The sequence below is a fragment of the Felis catus genome, chromosome E3 (genome assembly GCF_018350175.1).
Source record: "Felis catus isolate Fca126 chromosome E3, F.catus_Fca126_mat1.0, whole genome shotgun sequence".
Classification (NCBI taxonomy): domain Eukaryota; kingdom Metazoa; phylum Chordata; class Mammalia; order Carnivora; family Felidae; genus Felis; species Felis catus.
In genome coordinates, this window is record NC_058383.1 from 21,514,680 (window position 1) to 21,527,059 (window position 12,380).

Genomic DNA, 12,380 nt, shown 5'->3' on the forward strand with positions numbered 1-12,380 from the left:
TCTAACAATTTCTCATGAGATGTCCATCTCATGAGATGTTTTTTTAAACAAAAGAATCCTAAATTTAGAAAATCTGTAGCAATCAGCCTTGTGGAAGTATAAAATAGCGCATTTAGACTTCTAACAGAGACAGGTATTTTAGCAGCGGGGCAGGGCACGAGCGCTCGCTGATCGGGAATGCGCTGCTCTCTGCCTGCGCTTGTCCTCGTCACCCTTCCTGGCAACCCTACAAGGCAGGCAGTGTTCCCGCCCTCGGAGAGGGGTCTGCAGGGCCGGGGCAGAAGGCTCTTCCATCGGATTTGTACTGCCGCCCCCAACTTGAACTTGACACTGATGGCTTTTTGTTGTCTTCAGGGCCTTTTCCGAATTGGAGCTGGGGCCTCCAAGTTAAAGAAACTGAAAGCTGCTTTAGACTGCTCCACTTCTCATCTGGATGAGTTCTACTCAGACCCCCACGCTGTAGCAGGTGAGCCGCAAGGAGTCGCCCTCAGGGTGGGTGGCAGGTCGCATCTCAGACAGAGCATCAGTCAAAAATCCAGTTCTGGGGGCGCCTGGGTGGCTCAGTCAGTTAAGCATCCGACTCTTGATCTCAGCTCAGGTCATGATCCCAGGGTCAGACATTCAAGCCCTGTGTTGGGTTCTGTGCTGAGTGTGGAGCCTACTTAAAAAAAATTTTTTTTTTCATTTTAGGTTTAAGTGACAGATAAAATTGAAATGGTCTCCCTGTATAAGTTTAATTGGAAAAAACTGAAAGGAGAAATAGAACAGTATGCAACTCTTGATCTTAGGGTCATGGGTTCGAACCCCACATGGGGTGTAGAGATTACTTAAATGAATAAAACTTTTTTAAAAAGCTGAGTGTACACACACACACACACACACACACACACACACACACACACACAGTCTTTTCTGTTCTGGAGGGTTTATTTGTTTCTTTGTTTTCCTGATTATTACGTAAAAGGTAAAGGTGGTTTATAATCCAGATATTTGGAGACATGCTTGTATTTCCTTCCCTTCTTTTTTTTTTTAATGTTTATTTTTGAGTGAGAGAGCACAAGCAGGGGAGGGGCAGAGAGAGAGGGAGACAGAATCTGAAGCAGGCTCCAGGCTCTAGGCTCTGAGCTGTCAGCACAGAGCCCGACAAGGGACTCGAACCCATGAACTGTAAGATCATGACCTGAGCTGAAGTCAGATGTTCAACTGACTGAGACCCCAAGTGCCCCTTTCCTTCCTTTCTTTCACCTTCAGACTCGAGATCTTCCTGGGGAAGTGATGTCTATTAGAAGGTGACTTTGAAGCTAATTTTATTTTCCATTGATCTCTCTCTATATTATACCAGAGACAGAATTTGTTTTAGGAGCACCTAATTCTCTAGCCACTCCCGCTGGTTAGTGGCTTGTTCTAGATACTCTCGGAAGGTGGTAACTGAGATCATTTCAGCTTGCAAAGTAACACGTCCCAGATTCCCATGCTTACCCCTGGACATACTCAAAGTGAGTGTTAATAATTCCAGGTGCTTTAAAGTCCTATTTACGGGAATTACCTGAACCTTTGATGACCTTCAGTCTGTATGAAGAATGGACCCAAGTGGCAAGGTAAGTTTAAAGAACACGGAGTTTTATAAGTTAAAGGAATATTATGGAATATTATGTTCCCTTTGTGAATTATCTTACTCTTGGGGGATATAGAATAACATTAAAATAGCACATTCGTTATTTAGCATGCTCTTAAGTTTAGGGTGAAAATATTGAGTGTGAGTATGATTATTAGTATAGGAAAGTCACCCCCAGTGCATTGGCTTCAATACGTGTGGTGTATGTCGATGAAGACATATAGTGGAACCCGCACTAATAGATCAGCTGATCTCAAGCCCCTTTTGTATTGAAGACAGCCCTATAACGGGGACAGGTGTCATAGTGATCAGTGGCGATGTGCCTGGTGAACTGTGGACACTCAGCAGGGCAAGAATACAATGTTGATGGCACCAGTCATGACAGTTTACACTTGCTGAGCATTTACTGTGTCCTAAGTACCTACTAATCTTTGTACCCATTACCTCCTGTAATCCACAATCAATGACCTAAAGGGAAGATGCCATTATCCTTATTTTCCAGACATGGAAACTGAGGCTTGGGGAGGAACAGGGCCAAGGTAACAGCAAGTAATTGGCAGAGTGGGAATTTAGACCCAGACCTGTCGGACCCAAAGACTGTGCCTCTATCTTTGTCCCTTCCCCTCCACCCCCAGCTTCATCCTGTCCAGGAGCCGCTGGCAGCTTTGTCCAAAAAGTCCCAGGGGCTTCAATCTGGCCCACCAGCCTGCCTCCCTGTTAGCTTGTGCCTCACGGTTCTGACTCACCTCCTCCGGCAGGTCCCTAATTCCTCACCCCTAAGGGAAGAGGAACAAATCTCCCTTCCCCTCCACCCCTTCCCCTGTCTTTAGCCACTGTCACCCATTCCCAGCAGATGGGCCGCTGGGTCTGATGAGCTCGGTTGCAGCAGGAGGTGGGGCTGCCCCGTCGTTTTAACCGCATTTGCGCCAGAACCTTTGTGGCCACAGAATGCGAAACACGTCCTGGGTAGGTGATGAGGTTTTTAAAGTCAGAATAAGTTCTCAGTTGTGGTCATATCCTTGGAACCTGCGTGTGGCCCAGCCTGTTGTAAGGGTCCATGTTTGTGGGGCTGAATAAATGGAACCCAACATCAGTGTCAGGTAGGAGGGCTTTCTGGGGTCTCTTTTCTTAGGTAGCCTCTACTCCTCCCGAACTTGATTCTTCTCTCAGTTCTGAGACTCTCAAACTCATCCCTGTGAGGAAATACACTTTTCAAAGAAGGTATCTGTTTATTGGTGTATTGATTCCATATACTTGAGAAATGTCAGCATGGGCCACCATCCCATCCCGGTGACACATCGACTGGCCTTTAAAGTATCATTGTGTTTGGGGCGCCTGGGTGGCTCAGTAGGTTAAGCATCCTACTCTTGATCTTAGCTCAGGTCTTGATCTCAGGGTCGTGAGCTCAAGCCCTGTGTTGGGCTGCACATGGGGCGTGAAGCTTACTTAAAGTATAATAACGTTTGACCCCTTCCTGTAACTCCAGATTGCTTCAGTTGTGGAGGATGTTTTAGATCCAAAGGTGTATTGTGTGGGCACCTTCTAACGTGCTCTCCTCCTGGCAGGCAGGGGTGACTGATCTCATCTGGCCCTTTTTTGTGTCTGTGAAAGTTTGTGTGTTGGAACTGTAGAGCAGAAGAGCTCCTGCAAATGCTTCAGCACAGAAAAGGGCTTCTTGGCCTGGAGACTTGGAGTGGCATGAAGGGCAGGGAAAGACACTGGTACCTGGGTGCCTGGGAGCTTGGCCACCTCATGTGTGGCTGGGCCGACAAGAGATCTGGGCTCCATGAAGCCACACACAGAGATACGCGTTTTCTAGACAGAATTTTCGGTGGTGTCCTGTCTCACGAGTGCCGGGCATTGGTACGGGCAGTTTGCACGGCGATGCTTCTGGAAACTCACAGTCACTCGGTGGAATCAACACTCTCATCCCCTGTTGGGCACGTCAGGAGATTGAGTCTCAGTGAGGCTAACCAACTGCCCAGAGTTAAATATTTAGTTGGTATCTGACTCCAAATTTATTTATTTCCAAATCTACCCTGTGTCACAACTGTGCTTTCTCTGTCAATGAAGACATTGCTGTTAATGTAGCCTGTTGACACAGGTATTATTAATAGGTGTTTTGATAAAGAGTTATGAATACCGGGTTTTTTTTTCCTCAGTGTGCAGGATCAAGACAAAAAACTTCAAGATTTATGGAGAACATGTCAGAAGTTGCCACCACAAAATTTTGTTAACTTCAGGTACGAATGACCAGCATTCTGCAAATTAAGCTACCAAGCCACAGCGACCCTGGAGTGAAGAAAGGTTCCACCTACAGCAGAGGCCACTTAATTCAAGCGCACTACAGAAGTGCTTTGGAGGGTGCCGGGGGTGGGGCGCAGGGCATGGGATTTGATGTGTGTTATCGTGCTGCACGTGAAGCACCTGCATTGTGTCCGCACGAACACGTGAGTCGCCTGGTCAGTTTACCACTGCAGCTACGGGGAAGGAGGTTCTTGTGGAAAGTTGGCTTGACTGCACGTTGGATTCAGAGTCTAAGTTGTTCTATGGGGGCGCGCTGGGCTGGCTTAGTTGGTGGAGCATGTGACTCCTGATCTTGGGGTTGGGGTTGTGAGTCAAGCCCCACATTGGGGATAGAGATAGATGGATGGGTGGATGGATGGGTAAATAAGCAAGTAAATAAGCAAGCAAATAAGTAAGTAAATAAATAAGATTTTCCAGCATGTAAAAGGCAAAAATTAATAATTCTATTTTCTGCAATAGTGTTTTTATACGCTACATAAATTTATCTTTAATAGAGCATAAATCGTCCCATTAAATGAAAGGTCAAGAACTGGAGATGATGTATTGCTTTATGGAATAGCTAGGTTTCTAAGAAAATTTACCACAGAATAAATTTCTAGAATTTAACCTCTATTTTCCTTTTGACTTAAAATGTGACTCTGAAGAAGCATAGAGAGGATAAAAGGTAGCCCTAAGTCATTGAAAACCAAAGAGAATTTTGTACAGGGGACTTGGCCCAAAATGACAAATACTTGTGAAATTTCTGGTATGTTACCCGACCTGTAATTTCAGTCCTGGATTCTACCACTAAACTAAGCTCAATATTCCCTTTTAATACCTTAAGTATCAACTTTGCCTTAGGAATATGTTAATATTTTTAGTAACCTTCATTGCTTCATTTAGCACACCCAGCCTGGGATTACAGATAGTCTTGGTTAGAACTATGGTGGAACTTTGGGATTTGGCTTCTTTTTTTGTTTATTTTACTCTTTATAATTTTTACTAATTGTATTTGTAATAGGGAGTATGTTCCCATAGTTCAAAATTCAAAAGCTGTACAGAGAAGAATCTCTCACATATATACACATACATACATTTCTTTCTCTCACATGCTTCCCTTTTTTTTAAAAAACCAAATGGTAGTATATATTGTATACATCATTCTCTTTAACTTCTTTGCTGGATATACATCCTAAAGATTTTTCCATATCAGTACATAACAATTTTTTATGGCTGCATAGTACTCTACTGTATGGATATATTATAATTTATGTATTTAAAAATTTTTTTTAGGTTTTTTTTATTTGTTTTGAAAGAGAGAGCAAGTGGGGTGGAGGCAAAGAGAGACACGGGAGACAGAGAGAGTCCCAAACAGGCTCTGCACCACACCGTAGAGCCCTGCTCATGAACTGTGAGATCATGACCCGAGCTGAAATCAAGAGTCAGATGCTTAACCAACTGAGCCACCCACGCACCCCCCCCCGCTTTTTTTTTTAATTATTTTTAAGTTTGTTTATTTATTTTGAAAGAAAGAACAAGCAGGGTAGAGGCAGAGATAATTTTTTTTAAGTTTATTTATTTATCTTGAGAGAGGGGGTGGGGCCCAGAGAGAGGATTCCAAGCAGGCTCTGCACTGACAGCACAGAGCCCAATGCAGGGCTTGAACTCACAAACCTCGAAATCATAGCCTGAGCCACCCAGGCGCCCCTGAGGTGCTGTGCTTATATAGAAGAGAGTATATCTATATGGTAAATTGGAGATTTTCATAATTACCACATAAAGCATTTTCAAATACGATTTCCTTTAAGCAGTGTACCTATACTTGTATTTTTTTATGTTTGTATTAAAATATATTGAGCCCACAGCTAATCATATTGTAATTGAGGGGTACATAGGTAGGGCATAAAGGAGAAATGGATTAGAAATATACAGTAAATAGGGATTGAATCATTGAGGTTTACACGTGAGCTCTTTTCCTCTTCCAAGCCCTAACGTGGGGCTTTCTGTTCTCTGAAGCAAAGAACACAGGACTTTGTAAAATACTGAACCTGAGCCAGATTCTGATTTAGCGGCACTCTGCAGTTTGCACCTGAGCCATCTGGAACTGAGCACGTGGGCAGGAGGATGCTATAAGTGCAGAGGTTTCAGAGTACGTGCTTCCTCTCTTCTCGTTTCTTCCATAGGTATTTAATCAAGTTCCTTGCAAAGCTTGCCCAGACCAGCGACATTAATAAAATGACTCCCAGCAACATTGCAATTGTGTTAGGCCCTAACTTACTATGGGCCAAAAACGAAGGGTAAGTCTTCCCCATATGCCTGGATTCATCTCTTCTCTCCACCTGGTGGGAATACATTCTGGTGTAAGATGCACTTCAGAGTTGCGCTTCTGAACTTGGGTTTTTCCATTTAGCCAACATTCTTGGAACACAGCTATGAACTGGGTCCTGTCCCTGGTGCTGGTCACATGCACAGTCCTCAGAGGGTCCCACTCTTGGGCAGTCAGGCAGATGAACAGCTGTGGCACAGTGATGAGCTCTGCACATAGTCTGTGCTCGTGGGGATGCTGTCACAGATGTTATAAAGTTGGATGACCATGGTACTTACTGAAGGAACACAGCTCAGGCTGAGAAGTTCAGGGAGAGCCTTGCACGGCACTTGGGCTATACTTGGATGAATGAATACCTTCCTGCAGGTGCGACCAGATAAGCAAAGTCATTGCAGGCATGGAAGGGTCTGGTTGCTAATTTGGGGCTGGGAGTGCTGTCATCTGGTCTTGTATAATCAGGGGCCAGGAGACTGTGACTGGGGATTATGCAGCCAGAGCCAGGTTCTGAAGAGCCTGACGTATCTTGCTGAGGTTTAGAACGAATTTAAGGGATCATAAGTGGTCAGGGAGGCATCAGGGTTTCTAAGCAGAAGAATGACTTCATCCAACCATATTTGGAAAGATAATTTGCTGGCACTGAGAAATGTGGATTGGAGGAGAGGGGTCAGGGAGACCAGCTAGAAAGCTCCTGGAAAATCGCTGACACTGACATTTACTCTGTCCAGGGGCATAATAATTAACCTCATTTCAATTCTCACAAATAACCTTTCTAATAGGTGCTTCTGTCCTCATTTTTACAGAAGAGGACCAGTAACTTGCCTAAGTTTGCACAGCAGGGAAGTCATGGGACCCCCAGGCCACATCCCGAACCTTCCCCACCACCCCAGGACTCCCTCCATGTTTCTTCATATTGGAAAATCATGGGCAGTCCTCATCTCCATTAAAAAAAAATGCAGTGACTTTCTGAATTAAAACCTTTCTTTTTTTTTCATTTATTTATTCACTCATGCCCGCCCAACCATTATGTATAAGATTACTTAAAAAGATCCAATATCATAAAGCAAAACTAACACTACGTTGATATACAAAGTTAACTACATACATCATATCTTACAGCCAATAAATTCCAGGTAGACCAAAGGATTAATTATATAAAAAGTGATGCCATAAACATGGCAGGTAGATACTTACTGCCTTTTGGGATAGAGAGGTCTTTTCGAAACATAAAATTGGTGTAAACAATTTAAAAATGAATAGATTTGTCTCAACAGCTACAAACTTCTAAATGTCAGAAAGCACCTTAAGCAAATGGTAATTCACGAACTATGAAGGAGTTCCTCCAGAAGTGTCCAGAATATATTGAAAGGTCTTGCAAATCAATCAGCAGATAGTATCTCCTCAAAAAGAAAACTTGGCTGAGATCATGAGTGAAGAGTTGCTCCCTAGTCCAGCAGGGTTCTAAGGCACAAGGGCAATCAGAATCCAGAAGGACGGAAGGGAGGACTGAGTGGGCAGTGGGGAAAATGTACAACCGCGCTTGCATTTTAAGCTGGAATTTGAAAGGAGCTAGAACGTTTGCTTGATTGGTAATGGGGGTGAAGATGTTCTTCCCGGTGGGAAGAGAGGTCAGAGGGGTATAGAGGGAGGTTTGGGGCAGTCAGGCAAGGGCTCCAGCCTCTTGGGGGTTCAGTGTCCTCATTTATGACCCAGACCTTGTAACAGTCCGTGTTGTAAACATTGAGTTCAGTGAGGTGAGTTCACTGAGGCACGTGGGGGCTCCCTGGGTGTCAGGCCTTCGCAGCTTCTTGGCTTCTGTGGTGGGTGTTCTGACTCTGAACTGGAACGTGAGCTCCTTGACAGCGGGGATAGTGATTTTTATTTTCTTCCTTTTGAGCCCTGACATTCACACTGTCAACTTCTGAACACGTATCTTGGGACCAGATATCACAGCCTTAATACTGTGGGGTTTTTTTTTTTTTTAAGTTTATTTATTCATTTTGAGAGAACGAGAGCAGAGGAGAGGCAGAGAGAGAGAGGGAGAGAGAGAGTCCCAAGCAGGCCCTGAACTGTCAGCACAGAGCCTGACACAGGGCTCGAACCCACGAACCGTGAGATCATGACCTGAGCCAAAAGCAAGAGTCAGATGCTTAACCGACTGAGCCACCCAGGTGCCCCCTTAATACTATGTTTACTGTGGGGGCTCAGGCTTTCTGATATGAAGGGCACAGCAAAACAATACATACTTACTGCTGTATTATGGGCAAAACTGGTGATGGTATCTTGGGTCTTACAAGATAACTACCACGGGCAACACTGTGGGAACACGGTGGGAAAATGTTTGGGTGACATCCTGCTCCAAACCAACTTAAAATCAGCATTTGGACTGAACACTGTTGTTCACTGGCTCACCTCGCTGTTAACACGGTGCACGCAGACCAAGGAGCGATAATCAAGTGGGGGTAGTTTTTCCTCCTGGGGCATCACCGCCACACTCCTAGGTCAGAGCCCCGTGCATCTAATTTTTGCACTTGTGCTTGAAGATTTTATCGTTTTAAAGTAATTACACTGCCGTGACACAGCCTGCCTGGGGGAAGCACTTTGACTTTGTGAATGTCCTTTGCAGGTCGCTAGCTGAAATGGCAGCGGCCACATCTGTCCACGTGGTTGCGGTCATTGAGCCCATCATTCAGCACGCCGACTGGTTCTTCCCTGAAGGTAATTCACCTTTCCAACTTCACTGACCGCCCAAGCAACACAATAACAGTATAAGAAATTCTTCTGAGAAGAAAATGCATCAGTAATCCCTTCACCATTACCTAACTGATTTCCCTTTTTCGCGTTTCTTTTTAAAATAGACCGCTTACGTTCATCTTTGACGTATTGGCCACCACATTATTTTGTGTTTCGCTTTGTTTCACTTAACACTGGAGTTGTTCGCTCTAACCAACGTATACTGGAATACCCACTAGGCACCACATGCTGGTGGTGACATGCTGTCCGTCCCCTGGAGGAACTTGGCCCTTGGAGAAGGACACATAAACAGATATTGTAACACATGGCGAGTGAGAAAGAAAGGCGGATAGTTTGACAAAGTCAGATGCTGGGCACAAAGAACCAGGGATTGCTTTGTAGAAGAGGTGACACTGAATGTGCAGTTTTCCATTGGGAAGACCTCTTTTTGTTTCTCTAGGCAGAGAGCTGGTTTTTTCGTAAAGGTGGAAGGTAACACAGGATAGGTGGATCGGAGCCATTTTGTGAAGGTCGGAGTTGGCATGTCAGAGAAGTAGGATTTCAGTCTACAGGCCGTAGATTTTCAAACTGCGTCTGTTGTAGTCCTGGGATCCTCAGAGTTTCCACGACCCTCTTTGGGGCCACTGGTCGGCATGTTTTGGGAGTCCAGACCCCCGCCCCTTATTCTGTGAGCTCTATGAATGACCCCAGGCCAGGCTCACCTCTTCTTTACCACGGTCTCCACACCATCGAGAATCCCACCTCCCTCATGTAGGCTGCTCAACAAATACGTGATGTCTGAGTGAATCCTGGCATTCTGCCCAAGATTTCTTTGGGAAAATGAGTCTTGGAAAAACTGCTACAGGCAGTACAGAGTTGGTGTTGCCTTTTATTTGCATTTTATAATCAAAATGTAAATACTTTTCATTTTTTTATCCAAAGAAGTAATCCATGCTTATTGCCCTTGTCCATATTCCATGATTTTTTTTTTTTTTAAACAAAGAAGAAAGCAGAGGGATCGTGTAAGTTATATTCTGAATCACACCCCTTCCTTATTTCTAGTTCCTTCATTTTACCTCCCCTGGCTTGGGAAACCATTCTTTTTTTTTTTTTTTTTTTTTTTTTTTTAATTACTAGATAGAGAGAACCAGCACAAATGAGGGAGGGCCAGAGAGAGAGAGAGAGAGAGAGAGAGAGAAAGAATCCCAAGCAGGCTCCACACCCAGCACCAAGCCCAACGTGGGGCTCAATCTCATGAACCACCAGCTCATGACCTGAGCCAAAATCGAGAGTGGGACACTTAACCGACAGAGCCACCCAGGTACCCCTTGGCAAACCATTCCTAAGAGGAGAGTGCAGGGGTTCCACTTGTGAAGCAATGAGGGCTGAGGGGCTGAAGAATGAGGCTCTCGTAGCAGAGGGAGTTTTAAAGCTCTGTGCCCCCATCTGCTCTCTCGTCACACGTGGGCAAACCTCATTTTATGGCGCTTTGCTTTATTGCGCGTCTCGATACTGCATTATTTTACAGACAAGGCTTGTGGTGACCCTGCATTGGGCATGTCTGTTGGTGCCGTTTTTCTGACAGCATTTGCTCATCTCGTGTCTCTGTCACATTATGGTAATTCTTGTGGTATTTCAAATTTTCTCATTATATTTGTTGTAGTGATCTGTGATTAGTGATTATGACTCACTGAGAGCTCAGATGATGGTTAGCATTTCTTAAGAATAAAATCGTTTTAAAAGACAAGTGAATTTATTTTGAGAGAAAGAGAAAGAAAGCGAGGTTGGGGGAGGGGCAGAGAGATGGGGGAGGGGCAGAGAGAGAGGGAGAAAGAGAGAATCCCAAGCAGGCTCCGTGCCGTCAGTGCAGAGCCCAATGCAGGACTTGAACCCGTGAACTGTGAGATCATGACCTGAGCTGAGATCAAGGGTTGGTCGCTTAACCGACTGAGCCACCAAGGTACTTTCTATTTCAAGTATATACGTTGTGTTTTTAGACATAATGCTATTACATGCTGAATAGATGACCGTATAGAGTAAACCTAACTTTCATATGCTCTGGGAAACCAAAAAAGTCACTTGACTTGCTTCATGACGATACTCACTTTATTGGGGTATTCACTTTATCGTGATACTTGCTTTATCGCGATATTCGCCTTGTTGCAGTGGTCGGACGGCGCACCTGCAGCGTCTCCGAGGTGTGCCTGTACACTTGTTTCTTTCTCTTGTTGCAGAGGTGGAATTTAACGTCTCAGAAGCATTCGTGCCTCTCGTCACCCCAAATTCCAATCACTCATCTCACACTGGAAATGACTCTGACTCAGGGACCCTCGAGAGGAAACGACCTGCCAGCATGGCAGTAATGGAAGGGGACTTGGTGAAGAAGGAGAGGTGTGTGTTCAGAGCTGTTCCCTCGCATCCACCAGCAGATGTCATGTAGAAGGATGGTTGAACCCTCGGTATCTGGTCCGGCCTCAGCCGACCTGTCATGAGAATGGCCCACTATGCCCCCGTGATTGTTAGGTCCAGATATTTAAGGAATTTTGCTCTAGTTCATTCCAAACATTAATATGACTTACGTAAGACAGATGGGTAGCTTGTCTGCTAACATCCAGACCGTGTGCGTCCAGGCTTTCCTTGGTGGTCTGTGGGATGGCATCATACACGTGACAGAGCCACCCGAACGCACTCGGGGAAAAGAGAGAGGGCGGGGGAGAAAAGTTAAATATTGTGGACAGATGTCCAGGAGCGAGTGTGAGAATAACCCACCTCTCACAGTAAGTTGCGTGACTTGGTGTTTAAAGAGACCTATTTTGGATAGAACGTGGCCCTTCAGTGGAAGCCAACCACTGAATCTGATGTTCAGCTGGAGAAACTTGAGTATTTCCAATTCTGGAAGAAAAAAAAGATGGTGGTATCAGATCTAGTGAGAGACCGTAGGTCTCCGTGCTGTGCTCCATGGGCGATTTTAGTGGGATTTTCAAAGGTTAGTAAGGCTCTTTGTGATTTGTGTCTTCAGAGGCCAGCCTGCTCAGTGTGTATGATGAAATACCCCTTACTCACCAGTAAGGCCAAGTTAGGCCTGTTTGAGTAGCGTGCTGTTCTTGCACACGCATAAGTAATAACATCACAGACGTGGTGTTACATTACAGCTAAACAGCAGGCTCCTATTTCGATCACCCGATCTTGTAGCGAGCTGTGATCTTTTTTTGTTTGATTTTGCCTGGTAGTGGTTGTTTTTAATCCACGGTGAAGGCTCTCCTTCCCTACTCGGTCCCCCTGAAGCCCGCATTTATTACGTGCCGAGACCTTACTTCTCTGCAGTCCCATTCACACATTTGGTCCTGCTGCTCGATGACAAACTGTCCACCACGAAATGAGCCTTCACGGACTTTAGGTTACAAAATGCAGTGTTAACGGGTC

The 12,380-nt window shown here is 45.0% G+C and overlaps 1 protein-coding gene across 2 annotated transcripts in view; it reads left to right on the forward strand.

Moving 5' to 3' along the window:
• Positions 1-12,380, forward strand: part of ARHGAP17 (Rho GTPase activating protein 17) — an 89,961-nt gene that overhangs the window by 60,383 nt on the left and 17,198 nt on the right. For both annotated transcript variants that reach the window (XM_045047861.1, XM_045047860.1), the window contains exons 11-16: positions 355-466; positions 1,517-1,598; positions 3,778-3,858; positions 6,085-6,198; positions 8,851-8,942; positions 11,192-11,348. In XM_045047861.1, coding sequence (XP_044903796.1) covers positions 355-466; positions 1,517-1,598; positions 3,778-3,858; positions 6,085-6,198; positions 8,851-8,942; positions 11,192-11,348 — 638 coding nt within the window. The remainder of the gene's footprint in view (positions 1-354; positions 467-1,516; positions 1,599-3,777; positions 3,859-6,084; positions 6,199-8,850; positions 8,943-11,191; positions 11,349-12,380) is intronic.